Source organism: Ammodytes marinus (genome assembly GCF_949987685.1).
Source record: "Ammodytes marinus genome assembly, chromosome: 15".
In the NCBI taxonomy this organism is placed as follows: Eukaryota; Metazoa; Chordata; class Actinopteri; order Uranoscopiformes; family Ammodytidae; genus Ammodytes; species Ammodytes marinus.
In genome coordinates this window covers 17,493,868-17,509,559 of record NC_137219.1, presented here as the reverse complement: position 1 = coordinate 17,509,559, position 15,692 = coordinate 17,493,868, and the positions used below count along the sequence as shown (strand labels likewise).

At 42.3% G+C, this 15,692-nt stretch overlaps 1 protein-coding gene across 1 annotated transcript in view; it reads left to right on the top strand.

Annotated features, from left to right (window-relative positions):
- arid1b (AT-rich interactive domain 1B) overlaps positions 1–15,692 on the top strand; it is a 163,767-nt gene that overhangs the window by 19,785 nt on the left and 128,290 nt on the right. Inside the window, exon 2 of the mRNA XM_080042715.1 lies at positions 3,861–4,067. Within this exon, the coding sequence (XP_079898841.1) occupies positions 3,861–4,067 (207 nt within the window). The remainder of the gene's footprint in view (positions 1–3,860; positions 4,068–15,692) is intronic.

The window sequence follows — 15,692 nt, the reverse complement described above, 5'->3', positions numbered from 1 at the left end:
AGGATCATAATAGTTCATCCAACTGCTCTTTCAAAGGTTCAGAGAATTTCTGAGGTAGCCGTCGCTCAATAAAGCAGCTTGTAGCCCAAACAGAACGTACAAGGGAAAATCATGGTTCTATGAAGATTACCATGCTGTTAAAGTCACACCACCTGCTAAGTTATTGAGCCTGTCTCTTTCACTGTTGCCTCTGTGTGTGTGTGTGTGTGTGTGTGTGTGTGTGTGTGTGTGTGTGTGTGTGTGTGTGTGTGTGTGTGTGTGTGTGTGTGGATAGTAAATAACTGAAATGAAGGACTGATGCAGACAGGTGATGATTTGGTCATCCAGAGTGAAGGACAAGGGTGGCAATAGCCACAGGAACACAGAGTAAGTGTGTGCGTGTGTGTGTGTGTGTGTGTGTGTGTGTGTGTGTGTGTCGGTGTTCACATCAGCCCCTGTTTGAACACGTTCATTCACCACTGCTGATAAATCACAACATAAAAAAAAAAAAATAATCTGCATTTCAAATAAAATTGGAATAATAACCATTTACCAGTATTATTTTATGTTTGTTTGATCCCAGTGTGTGTCTCACAATCCACATATCTTAGCCTTTTGTGTCGAGCATTTTGTCTCCTTCTGATTAACAACTTAGCACATTAAAGCACGGAGTAAAATCATTTTTGCAACATAAAAATGTTAAGCTCAGAAAAGCAATTTAGCAGGTTTCACCCCACAGTAATTTCACCCATGTTCTGTTTTAATGGCTTTGTTTTGCACAAAAAAAAAAGATAAAAAAAGCTCACAAGAGTCAGAGAGGAGTTCATAAATTGAATTTAAAATTTAGCAGTTGAATTACTATTGTCTCTCCCATACCTCCTCCACCATTGAATGGCTTGCCCAGATGAACAAAAGAGGGGAAAAAAACACATTTGAAGAAAATAAAAAACTATTTCTGTGTATTCCCTCCAGTTTTTTATCTGCTGTCCCTCCTGGCACAAAACACGATGCACTTCATGTCATATTCATAATTTTTTTTTTTACAAAGTACAGCCATTTCTCCAAGGGGAGAAACAAAAATAATGTTTCAATTTGTCAAGTATGGTTGTCTTTTATTTTCTTTCGCCCGGTGGTGTGAGGGAAATGGTGGGCATATCTCTAGGAAAAGGTTGCAGTGGGCTGAAATCTCATTTAGTGGAACTTGTCATGAGAGCACATATTCATTTGGGGAGGAGGAGAATACTCTATTTCTTTTTTTTGCCTCTGTGGACAGGTGTGGATAATGCCATGTGTGGAAGATGGACCAGACTATCAGATAGCGCTCTTGAAATTGTATTGTCACAAGTGTGGGAGAGAGGGATCAACAGTAACAGCCCATGCAAGGTTCTTCAAAGACACATTTCTGTGCACGTGTGTGTTTAATCGAGCATCCTCTTCTCCGCTCCTAAAACTCTGAAAGTTGTTTTTCCGTGTCCAGTGCCTTTTTTCTAAGCGCAGCAGAAAACATTTGTTGCGTGAGTTAACACCGGCAGACACATGAGGGGATTTACTTGTGTTGCTCTCAGCATTTTTGGCAAACGGAGGACCTCTCGAGATGGATTGGTGAACTGGATGGGGTGGGGGTGGGGGAGGGGTGTGTGTGTGTCTGTGTGTGTCCCATATCACAGAGTGGCACAGTGCCCTGGATTTTTAGAAACTGGAGAGCGTCGCCCTTTAGCCAACCTGTGTCTGTGTGCGTGTGTGTCTGAGTGTACAAACATTACAAGCAGCAGGCCATGTGTGGCACGCCGCTGTAGCCAGAAACACCATAATAGCTTCATTAGAAACACATGACCAGCGTTTTAGCACATCAAGAAAATACATTCAATACCGTACGTTCAGACGGACTTAAGGTCTAAATCTGTTTTCGTTATGTGTTTTACTCCACAATGGCTTAAAACTTTAATTATCAACCTAATTTGCGTTACTCTAATGTTAGCAATTATGTTGTCGGATGAGATGTCAATTTTGTCAGTTTTTTTCAATATTTCATTGTGTCTCTGTCTGTGACATTAGCCTCCGCAATGTAGGACATGATTAGTAGAAATAAGAGTTGATATTAACAGTACATGAAGGACAGCAAAGTAAAGATATAGTGATATGAGTAGAACAACAATTATGAATGCACACACACGCACTTCTCACACACACACACGTCTCACACACACGTACCGCACGTAGGCACACACACACACACACACACTCTCTCCGATAATCCAGTGATACAGCCCTTTACATGGTAACCTCCTCTCCCCTCCTCGCACACACACACCCACACCCACATACATTTAAATGGTTTAAAAAAAACTTTAAGACACCCAAGAGTACTCATTCCTTTCTCACTCTGGCATTCTTTTCACATCTCTCTTACTACCCAAACACTGTTTTTGTTGTTCTCTTTCTCTCTCCCTCTCATCTGCACTCTGTTAGATAGTCCAAACTACTCCACGCGCACATGCCTCAGTAGACAAAACCACTTTAAAGCCAGAGCGCCGTAACAGTCTGCACGTAACCCGCTGAATAAAGTGCTCCCATCCCCTGACATGTCTTCTTGATATTAGCCCGGCAATATGTGGAAACGGCAATTTCTCCTCTACACTAGACAAGGTGATATTGAGTTTGGGAGAGAAGAGCGGGAACTGAGGAGGGAGCTGGAGTAGGGGGTGGGGGGGGGGGGTTGTTAGTTGGAGATGAGAGAGGAGAAGCGTGTGGGTGTGTGTGTAAGAAACAGTGAGGAACAAAATGTCATAAATCACACATGATCCTACACGGTGGAGACAAAAGGGAGAAAAGCATGAGAGGGGTAAGAGGAAAGATAGAAGAAGTCCACATTATCTGCCCGGCAGACAGACGAACACGCCGCTACGGGTGAGGGATTAGCATTAGCCCAACGCACTGTACCGGAATTTTCCAATGGCTCACCGAGACCCTAAACAACCTCTAAAAAAAAGGTCTCTGAAAAGACTTACAATGGAATAAATCACCCTTGACACCTTCTCTTTTTGTCCTTTCCCTTCCATGTCTCTTCTGATTTTGTTTTGTGTTCATATGAGACGCTTGCTCCCAAGGTGTGGCTTTGGAGAGCGCTTACTTTGACTGCTCGACTGGCTCGAATTCCCCTCGTGGGATTCAAAGTTGCAGACTTGAAACGCCTCGTCACCAGTGCAATGCAAAGTTTGGCTGCCTGCCAGGACCTGCAACCCTCACCTATTTTACTCTATTAAATTCAGAGCAGCGTTAACCTCCAATGTGATAATAAGCATTTCTGCCAGTTTGCTATACAAGCAACAACATTGCGAGTATGTGATTGTAAATTAGGAGGGGGGAGCGCTGCACAGTGATTATTGGCACTGCTGGGCTGTGGTTGTGGGAACAAGGCCATAATAGTTTTTATTGGTATTGCTTCCCATCCCTATAAAACAACATTTACAGCACTTTTAAAACCCTTTCGGACATTAAAACAAAGATAGGCGTCAGGTTTTAATTAAATCATTTTATTTTGGCCCTCCTCCAGCAAAGTTTGCTGTCCTGATAGCTATGCAATAAACATCTTTGCTTACTTAATTTCATTTGTTGTTCATTTATGACCTGTGGACATTCATTTAAGGCTTCCACTTCGCCGTGCAATTATAAATTAAATCGATGGTGGCTGTGGTTTGGAGTGTTTGCACTAAGTAAAAACTCTTGTCAGAGGCTCCAACTTGGCAGATGGTGGATGAATTTGTTCGCACGCCTCTCAGCCAATCACAATGCAACCCTGTTAAAAGAATGTGAAATATTAGCTCAGGGAGAAAATCCTGCTGCCATATCATTAATCCCTCTCTTTTTTTTGCCTTCTACAGGTGTCCTCCATGGACTTCATGGCAATGAAGCGCTCACAGCTGTACAGCATGACCAACAATCCCTACTCCAGCCCACAGCAGCCAGGCGCAGGGCCTTACCCTCCTGGCCAGACGTACACATCCCCTCCTCCACACAGATATCCAATGAGCATGCAAGGGAGGGGCCAGATGGGCATGGGCGGGATGCAGTATCCTCAACACCAGCAGGTATGTCTACAGCTATCAACACAACCTGCATCTTCGTACCTGTGCGTCTCAGTGAGTCAGCTCCCCTTCCTCCTCTGTGCAGATTCAGATACTGTAGCTGGTTATAATAAGCTGATATTGCTGCGGGACAATTTGCTTCTCGTCGCGAACATTCTCCAGCGATTTCCCCCCGAAGGCTTGGCGTGTTCAATTTGAGACGCAGCCTAAAATACCAGGCAGCACATCTCACACCCTGGCATGTGGTGGTGTCACTCCCGTTCATCACTCACTTCCCCTCAGACTCCCACTGGAGCCGGATGGGCTGGATGCTGTGTGATTGTGCGTGCGTGTGTGTGTGTGTGTGTGTGTGTGTGCGTGTGTGTGTGTGTGTGGGAAAGCACTTTCATTCTTTATGCTTGTTTGATGGGGCACTTCTTGTATGCTTGACGATGTATTTCTATATGGCTCTGTCTGTATGTGTGTGCGCACATGCTTGTTGGATTTTCTTTTATGCATGTCTCTTTGACTGTGTGTGTGTGTGTGTGTGTGTGTGTGTGTGTGTGTGTGTGGGTAGTGGAATGCCTGCTGCTTTGTAAACATAGACACAGCACAGTCGATCCACGTCACAGTCTCTCTGTGCGACACAATAGGCCTGTGTTGGAAACAATAGTGCTTCTGTCTGCTTTATTGAGTCTTAAGTAAATCCAATTTGGACTGGATGGTTGTGTGTGTGTGTGTGTGTGTGTGTGTGTGTGTGAGTGTGTGTGTAAGGGAAAAATACAGAGCAAGTTTGCATGGCTAGTTATCTGTGTGTACTATACAGTATGTAAGTGTTTGCATGCAGGTATATCAGCGTAGTTTGGAGGGAAACAGCAGTACTGAGCGCCACTGTGAGCGAGGGGGGAGTGTCCCCTGCTGTCACTGCCTGCTATATTTAGTACCGTAAGCCTGGTCTGCACTTGGGCATCTCTTACTGGGCGCGCAAGTTTCCACACATAGAGATAGACTCCCTCACAAACATTTCCTTTTGCCGGAAAGATGTATGTTGTATTTTTATAAGAACACATTTGGAGACAGAGAAGACATTAACACATAGGTATACTTGAGAGGTGAATAATTCAAATAATTGCTACACTGATTTAACAGATGAAGATTAGTCTATCACCATGGGGAATATACCTCAGATTATATAAAAATCAGTTGTTTAAATGTGTTTTATGGCAACAGCAACACATATAGTTTATAATAATAATAATTGCATGAACTGGCAAGAAGTTCATATGTCATGCTAAGCCACTATATTGATCATTTTGTCTCACTGAACAACACACTGTCCTCTGAGGTTTTAACAGGGAGATCTAAGACTTCATTACCCAAGCTGCATGACCAAACCTTATTGGACTCAGTTTGATGATGTCAACACTCTCCCAAAATTAGCATTATTGAACCTGCTCAGCGCCTTTTGAAGTGGGAAATGCATATAATAGGAAGCTGACAGGGGTGTAGATGTGAAGACAAGTTGTGCGTCGAGAGCAATGCTAGCATAGAATGACATGCAGTCAGTAACACACACAAAAACACATCCCTGGTACTGTGTTTTGTGATGACATCCTCGGGCGTATTACATAGCCCAAGCACTACGTTATGGAACGTAATTAGTTCAAATAGAATTAGTTGTTCACTCTGGCTTTAGCCATGGGAAATACGCTTCTAAAGTTTCTAATTATCTGGCGCTGGCTTTAAAAGCAGCACCACTGCATTGCCTATGTGCAGCTGGTGAAATCTAGCTCACGGTAATGAGTTCGGAGGAGGAGGTTTAATTCCACCCTCTCAGATGAGCGTAATGAGCCTCACCTACAGGAAAAAGCGGTCAGGGGTCTGATCCGGGAGGAGCGGGGAGGGCTAAAAATGTACGCCCCAGATGTGTACTGCAAAACATACAGCACATCAAGTCTTAAAGTGACTATTAATTACATATCAAAAGATTGCACAAAATGCAGTTAAGATGGACATGATTGCAGCCGTGTCTGTAGGAGGAGAAATCAGCCACCCCCCACCGTCTTTCTTAACCTCAGATGTTGCGGATCTGTCCCAGGATCAGTGTGCAACAAAAAAAAGAAAGATTCTCGACATCTTGACTGTGGCTGCATTAGCAAGGGAAATTAGGGGTGATGTAAGACGCGGCACACGCAATCCCCCCATGATGCATTGCGCTTCAGGGCTGAGACCTCAGCTTGTCACAGCCTAGCATGCTGGGATGTTGCCAGGCAACGTGACGTCAACAAAGCTATGCCTGTACATCTATCTCTGTGATTTCTTAGGGACTGTGTGTGTGTGTGTGTGTGTGTGTGTGTGCGCTTGTGAATGCTTGCCTGTCTGCATGTGTGTTTAGGGGTTTAAGCCTAGGAACAAAAGGTCCTCTTTGACTGGCATTTAATTATTGTGATTATATCATGCTGAAATTAAGCCAGACTTGTATTGCAAATGAACTCCACAGCGATACATTAAATTTTACTTGGTGGATGTATTTGGATAGGTGTAGGGGCTTCAAAGTGAATCTGTGTAACAGCTTGAATATATGGTATGGATGCACCTCCGATCACATTGTTTACACCTGGTTAGAGCAGCACTCCCATTATTGCAAGTATTTCATTTTTTAATTAAAGGGTGAGTAATTATTCTGTAATTTACCCTTAGTAATATCTAGGCATATGATAGATGTTGTTGTCTTTTCTGAGATTTAGAAATATCTGACGTGGCCTCCCCAGTACGATTTAGGGGTTTAGACACCGACCATGGACCTGCATGTATATCCAGAATTTGTGTTCCCGTTATTCAAGAAAATCCACAGACACAGATTCGATTGAAACTACTTTCTATTGAAAAAAATAGTCCCTATGAAAACAAAATTCTGAATTTAAATAAAACTTAAAATAATAATAATTGAAACTGTCTGCATAGATAGATACCCAAGGAGTAAGAATATGTTTCAGCTTCATTATTCTTAATTCTTGTTAACACTGGTCGAGTTAGTGGTGTACATGTAAACGTAGTCTGTGTTTGTGACCCAGAGGCTTTATGTGACCTTTCAGTCCAGGTTGAGTCATCATTTCTGGGGGATGTTTCCAAGTGTAACATCTGGAGCTCTGTGCATCTTCTGCACACTTACAATCACATACAAACATGCCTGCAGAGACAGTATACCTATGCACACGTTGACATGATTGTACACAGACTCTCTCACACACATGCTCTGACACATTTTTTAACGGTGCAGTTCACAATTAATTAGCCACCTCGCTCGTGGCCCCTTCTCCTTTATCCAGCCAAGGCAAGCACCTATCTCACTGTTGACGTCTCTGAGAATAAAAAAAAAAAAAAACCTTTCTGACCAGCCCCTAGCAAATGATACGCCCAGAACTTGCATTAGGTGTAGTTAGCGTATTGCTGGCAGTGAATCTCAAAGGGTAAGAGTGTGCATGTTTTCGAGACCATGTGTGTGTGTGTGTGTGTGGAGTGACGGGAGCCAGAACAAACATATCAGCAGAAGAAAAGAAGAGGAAGTATATGAAGGAGGTGGTCGTCTGGGGAGTGACAGGCCACACGAGAGATGCGTCTGTCTGGGAAGTGGAATGGAGTTGAAAGCGGAAAAAGAGAAGACGAGAAGAAAAAAACAGGGCCGCCAATTCTTCACGTAATTTCCTGTGATTCCAAAGTTGGCAGGCGGAGAGGAAAAGGAATGTGAAGGAAACATTAGTGTTTGATGTGAAAAGAGAGGAGGGGCTGATGGAGTGGGAGAAAGAGCAGGAGGGAGAAAAAAGAAAAGATATCTTGGGAAATAAAGGAGGGAAAGAAGGAGAAAAAGGAAGGACTGTGTGTGAAAGGGAGGGGGTGAATGTGTCAACGAGTCAGGCAGAAACCATTACCAGTGTTGCCTGTTTGTTCCTTACACACTGGTCTGACTTAATAGAAGCCAAGCATTTAAAAGTCAAGTGGAAATGTGGCTGACCTGCCGCCTGTTCAGTCTATAGAAAAACCACAAAACAACTTCAAAAGCCAGCTGTCCTTCGCCGCTGCCTTGTAGCCTATACCCTTTTTCGAGTCACACTCGTTATACAGATTTTTTCTCAGGCACATTTTTCATTCAGTAATGATCAGTGGGTAAAGGCGAGAAAAAAAAACATAAAAATAATACATCTGTATTCTTTAAAAAATACTTTATCCCTTTCAACTGGGCAACAGCTGTGGACATTCCTTAATGATAAGCAATATTTCAAAACGGCTCTGCTCTTTTTTTTATTCACATGTTTAATTGATGCAAAACAGCAACATGGTTTACAGGGGGTTTTCAAAACTGCTGAAACCACTCAACTAAAAGCAATTGTGAACGATGCATTGTGTCTGTTATTGAGTAGAAACTCAATTACAGTTACGCTTTTTTAAATGGTATTAATAACAATTGAATATATACACACATCTCCTCTGTCTTGTGGTATAAGAGAATAATACTTTTTTCCCAGGGTAGCTAGGCTTAAGGTTCAGGGTCCATAAAAACGAACACAAGAGTTGTCTTTACCGCCACAATCCGCCATCACTCCAAAATAGACCTTTTTCACAGCAGACATGTTCACCTGTCATAGCAGGAAAGTCACAGGCGTGACTTAATAATGTTAACGGCTCCACTCCATGCAAGTGTCCCAGTGAGCCCTGACAGTGTGACAGCACGCACAATACAGGACCTAAAACTGAAGCCGCTACATGGGATTCAGGCATTCTTAATGATATGTTTACTCTTGAACTTGTTGATTGACAGGCCAGCAAGTGAGTCTGTGGTGTTTTGTGACGGTGGAAAAAGGTAAGGTCACATCTGCAATGTTTGTAAATATTAAAAAGTTCAGGCTTTACTTAAATGTTACCAGTTGAGAAACACACCAAATGCTGATAGTTAGAAAACAAAAAGCTGTAAAAGGCCTTGTCTGTCCAAACATCATCTTGCGGACTATCGACTTTAGGGAGTTGGATGGGTAATTTACGACATCGATTGAGCCTGGGCAGGGGGGTTCCTCACGACTAGTGGGGAGAGCGAGGGCCACTTGGAAGCACTTAGGGGCCCCGGGTGCTGGGGTTGTCTCTGGGGTTAATGCAGCCAGCGCTGCTGCCTCTGACGGATGGCTGGGAAGCCCCAATAAATCAGCCCCTCTGCCAGGAAAGATGGAGGAAGAGGAGGGGCAAGGGTACAAAGGGGACCACTCCAGCCTCGTCATGCCCCTCCCTTTTTGAAAGGTTTTTGAAACATTGGAAGCTCGCAACTCAAAGTACACATCTCAACCATTCAGTGCAGATGCTGTTTATTTTGTTTATACACCTTCATTCCATGCCAGGCCGTGGGCATTTTCACCTCACAATTAAAAAATACATTATGAAAGAAAAAATAGGAGGGGGGAGAGAGCAAAAAGGAATGAAAGAAAAGGGGGACCATGACATGGAAAGGCTGATTAATTAAGGGTTCCTCTCTGGCTGCAAAATAGATGAAGTTTCAGGATCAATTAATTAGCAAGCTAGCCTACGCACGTCAATGGCTCTAATAGCCTGCTCTCATTTGTAACTTTTATTACCCCGCTGCTATGGAGTGGCTCTCAGCCAATCAGACGGCACGTGGAGATGATGCTACATGGCCATTAACTGGAGAGGGGGGGAGAAAACCCCTCCCATTTCACAGACCAGTTGAAGTGTTGCTATCAATTACATCAGTGTAAAGTGTGTGCATGCTCGTTCTGATGTAAAGGGAATACAGCAAAACACAGAATGGGACATGTGTAAGTAAATTCTTTGTCCGCTCAAGAAGAGCAGGGGTATACGCATAATGTATACAATTAAATTGTGATGTATGTGACATGACCCAGTGGATTATACCTCATGTGAGCCATTAGTTGAATTGCAAACCCAGCTGTCAGTTATTTTTACCGTTTTTGTTGTTGCATTAGTTGTATGAGCCGAAAACCTCCATCATTCTCGCTCAGGCAGGTGAAGTGATGTTTGAATTTAATATAATTTAGTGTTGAATGCAGGGAAGCAAGTGTAAAACGTCACAAACTGAGTGTTTTTGAAAGATCCAGGCTCGGCACTCTGTGTCTGCAGTGCTCTATATGCGTCTATTGATAAGATAAAAGAGCAGAGAGATGAAAGTGGAGTGAAACGGAGGGAGCGAGGAAGAGGCAGGATAGAAAGGCATGCTTTACGTCTTTACAGAGTTACTAGGGGGATTAGGCGCTGCTCTAATTGGCTCATCGAGAATTCATCTTGGTTTGCTTCCAGATTACAGTTTTTTTTTGCACGGGTCAAGTCTGCTTCTGCGTCTCTGTTTCTGGGCTTAATTTGTACAGTCGAGAGAGAAGTGAAGAGACGTTAGGCGCCATCAACTTATGAAAACTGATCTGAGAACGCAGAGATTGGCATGATCAAGGTCCTTACCTAGATTCATGCATTGCTCACATCCATCCATTCTGTGTTCGATTGGTACTATACGAAGAGAAGAAGGAAGCCCAGTTGCATGAAACATAAAGTTTAACTTCACAGTACATCAAACATACTGAATTGACTTAAATGTAAGACAAACTGACATTTAAGATGACGGCATCCTTTTTCCAAACCCTTAATATAAGTTAACATAACATAAGTACTAAATACAGGACGACAAATGTCAATATATACTGTATATAGTCGTATCCGTTAAGTGTTTTCAGTTCTATCATGGTGATTCTCAAGAGAATCATTATGAACTAGTAGGTGATTATTCACCAAATATAATCTGATATGCAGGCCGATAGGGTTTATAGATCTGTTGGGCCAATATGGCAACCTTATGTGTTTTGTTGTTTAGTGATTTTTACAGCAATGTGTGAGAGAAACACAATAGAACTTAAATCAGTCCGTTTGACCTGACAATAAATACATATTAATTCATTATACACAGTTGGCCAGTGTATGGGTACATATAGTGAAAACTAATGCACTCGAAGACAACACAACAACTCATTAGCATTTGACCAATCTTAATGTTCAAAGCTTTCTCAGATTGTCATGTGGATTTTTTTTTTGTTTTCCTCCTATCTTCTGGGTGACAGACCAGCTGTTAGGCGTGCTCAAAATGGGCGCTTCATCGTGTATTCATTTCAGCAAGGTGTTGTCGACGCATGGGAGGCAAAGTATAGAGTTAAGTGGCGGCGCCTGAGGGGCTGACCCTTCGAAAGACGTCATTGACATCATCTGCCTACCTGCCCTTAACCCCCTTTTTACCCCGTCAGCCTCACATCACCAAACACCTGATTCATCTCTAACACACCGTACGGTATCCTTACTGACCTGAAGGAACTTGAAGATCCATTGTGTCATTGTCGTTTAACATAGCAGCACCTCAAAGCACCACCATCCCAAGACAGACAGCCTCGCAGCAGGGGATGCAAAAAATACGAGTAATATCTCTTGTTCTGATGTCGACCGCTAATGGCATACAAACATGTTTCAACTAGAAAAACCCCCCCACCCTCTTCTCCCTCCCTCCCTCCCTCCCTCCCTCCCTGCCTCCCTCCTCCCTCCTCCCTTTTCAGATGTAATTGACATGACTCCTACACAAGTACGAGCCTGTCATCACAGCAAGCCGTGAAAAACGAGCCGAGCCCGCCGTGCGCCACAGTGATTGATCTGAAAGCCATTTTAGGGTTATTTTGTGCTGAATTGTGATGTTTACATGTGTTGTGAGCCTTCTTTCCTTCTTCTCTCGTTTTCAATTGGATGATTATTTATGTATCTGTCGAGACCGCATATAGTACGAGTTAGAATTACAATTGGAAAGCCTTTTCCCCCTCTAAATTTCCAATACACATTGAGAAATTCTGTGTTAAGAAACATTCCATGTGACCAACCATGTACGTACCAGCCTCTCTCAAACTCTGTCTTCAGAAAGCACTGCTATTACTCCCTCAGTGTGTACGCCAAAGCACCCTTTTCCCTCCCTTCCACTCTCATTCAGATCCATTTTTGACCCCCCCCCCCCCCCCCCCCCCCAATGAATCACATTTTCTGTTTTTTCTTTCCCTCTTTCTCAATTTCCCCTCTCTCTTCTGTCTTTCTTGGCCACAGATTGGGGTCAGGAGTTTAGTAGGGGAAAACATTTGGAGCCAGTGGCACGGGGCCCGGCGGCTCTCGCAAAAAAAAAATGAAAAAAATAAAGCGCCGTTCACACACACATTACAGAGAGCATTAACCTGCCCTGCTCTGCCTCTCCAAATGTCTCCATTACGGCTCTGCCTGGAACAACACAGGCAGCGCTAGTCGCAGCCAGCCATCAATTGATGTGAGCAAAAAAAAGAAAATGTAGAGAATTAGATAAAGGGGTAAAATAAAGAAAAGATAGAGATGGGGCAGAGAGCAACATTTGGCAGTCTTCAGAAAGGGATCCATGATGAAAATATAGAAAAACACGCTGGAAAAAGCTTCAATATATGCTCCCTTTCACTCGCCCTCAGTAAGTTGCAGATGTTATCACCAGGATGATAACACACAATATTTGAATAGACAGGATTATATTTTTATTTGGGAATAAAAACATGTGGTATATGAAGTGCACCATGGCTTCATACCAAACAAAATATCAAAAATGAAATACCAGTGAATTGATCTGCAGTTTCTCTTTGTTGCCTGAATGTAGCTGCATTTCTTTGTTTTTTATATTTAGTCTTGCCTTGATTGTGTAGTGTGTAGGTTCAGATTAGTGGCACATCACCATTGAGAGTCCTGTATATATCACTCCTCCTGCCTCTTCATTCTCTCTCTCACCCGTCCAAGGACAGCTCATTCCTTGAGGTGTCAAGGGCCTCCCGATGCATGGGGAGGGGGTGGAGGAGAGGGAGAAAGAGAGGGATCAAAGAAAGGTATGGAGCAACGGAGAGCACCGCTGTTAGCTTGGGGGGGGGGGGGGTGGATGAGGACCATGAGTTATTATGGTGAGGCATCCCCCCCTTATGTGAAATCATGAGCCCGTTGACGCAGATCCTTGCCTCTGTCACCTGCAATTGACAAACCAGTCAAGAAAACCATTCTCTCGGCTCATTCTGTATACAAGAGATGAGGTTTTGTAGTATTGTCTAGGAGCGGTTGATCCTATCTCAACACAAAGAAGCTGGTTCATTTGTTTTGGTCCTTAGTGTGGAGATAATAATAACCTCTTCTTGGCTGTGTCAGCTCAGCTCCTTGTAAAAAAAAAAACATGTTTCTTTAGATGTCAACTTTGTGTGGTGGAGAATAATGAAGTGGGTATTCATATTGCCAGTGCCAGACTTTAGCAACAGACTTTAGCATATGGCCTGCATTCTTAGACTGGACCAACGTAGACAGTAGACACTGTCTTGTTGGCATTAATGCACTGATGTTGTTGCAAAGTGTGTGTGGGGTTCAAAGCAATGATACATTGGTTCAAATGTTGGAAAACACTAGGTTAGAAAGTTTGTTGTAGTATTAAAACTGCCTACGAATGTACTGTATACGTGCAGTAAAACATGTTATAAGTCTTTGTCTAACTTAGTTTAATAATTACAGCTCAGAAAAACAATCATTGCCTCCTGGCCAAAAATCCCCAGCTTTCAGATAATCACCAACACTTTCTTGTTCCATAGCTCGAGGGTCATCTCTCAACGAATTAAATGGAAAATTTGACAACTTTCCATTCAAAACAACTAGAACACACAGTATATGTAGCTAGCTCATGAATAACACATCCGTCTCAACTATTGTAGGATCAGAGAATTACAATGTTCATCATACAGCTCATCATTGAATTTATCCAGTGAGTTATGAAACGTTTTTCATAGGCACATTATGGAAGTAGTTTTGGAAGACATTTTATACTGTAGAAGATGTGATCCTTCAAGGTTGATTTACAACATGAAATCCTCCCCCGATTTTTAATAACACAACACTGCATTCGTTTCTCATTGGTTTCATGTCACGTTGTCGAAAGCTAAACTATTTAAAAAGCTATTTTTTTCCCCCTTTATTTTGATGCCAGTGTCGTTTTTCATTCTTTTGACTGACAGATCTGTCAACACTGCTATTTCTCCTTCACTGTTTCCCTGCTGTGCTCGCTTGCTGAAATTTCCTTTGATCATTTGCCTTTAAGTTGGGCTTTAGATTTGCTGAACTGCTGGAAAGCCTGAATATGAAATGAAAATCTTCTTTTTCGTTTCGCACTCTGTTTACAAATGTTATTATCTTAATGTATTTGGCTTTTGCATATTGACATCCGTTATTCTCCAGTGATGCTGCAGTAAATCCATGTGAGTATAATTCTGTTTTCAAAGAGCATTTGTAGAACGATGGGTATGGTAACAAGGCCTATAGTATGTGCTTATATTCAAAAAGCTTGGCCTCTTCCTGCACCTGAAGCACCTTACAGAGAAAGAAATGACTGCCATTAGGACAAACGCACCTAACTTACTACAACACGTTCTTAATCAATATCTATCCTTGTATGATTAAGTCCAAGTGATAAAAGATATGTCCAGCTTGGTGCCAAGTTACCGAATTAAACTTGGACAGGATTATGAATAATAATGTCAGTTTCAATCGATGACGTTGAGCTTTTAGTGTAATGTATGCTAATCTTAGCAAAGAGGGTTTAGGCTATTACAGCATCCATCACTTCCTTTGAAGGATATAAATATAATGTAGTGCAAACTGTGTATTCTATCATTTCTTTTCATTTCAGTGTTGCCCACAATAATTACAGGGTTGTTGGATTATTTGATAGTATTTTTTCATTAACTGCCTCTTTGGTCATTTCCAAGGGCCAAAAATGGAGGTCCAACAGCAATGCATTTATGTTGTGCATTTACAATGGAGAGAAGCCATAATTAAGTGTGCTCCAGACAAAACTGCTGAGTGTTTGGCTCAACAAATACTTATATTTTTTAGCCATACCCTGCAACACTATATACTAATCTTCATAGCATACTGTTTGTTGCAGCAGTAAGGCAAGACACGTTTATTTAAATAGCACACATCAAACAAAGCTATTGCAGTAGTTAACTCAACATAATATACCACCAAAAATGATACATACAGTTGGATGCAATTTAACGAGAGCAAACGGTTCTCATCTATACTTATTTTTGAGTATACTTACTCTTTGTTGAGCTGTTTCACCACATTCCGCAATTTGTTTCGATATATAAAAAAAAATATATTTTTTTATAATGCGTATTACTTTTTTTTTGTACATGCAGTTATTTCATGTTCATCTTAAATCTGCTTAAATTGAGCGTGTCGTAAGGAACACAGCTAACATTTCTCATTCCTAGCCGTTAGAACTCAAACCACTGCCACTGCCGTTCTCGCCCCGGCTCATTGATGGTCATTTATTAATCACAATCAGCTGGTGAAGCTCCTTGACGTTTCCATGATCTCTCCATTCCTCTTCATCATTATTTCACATGATCCGCATCCTCCTTCCTCCACGGCTCTTCTTCCTTTTCCACTTGTCTGTGTCTCTCCCCTTTCTCTCCACATATCTCCCCGTCTGCATCGCCGTCTTTATCTGTCTCTCTCTCTCTGTCTTTATCATTTGAAACATCGCTTTATCCATCCCTTTAA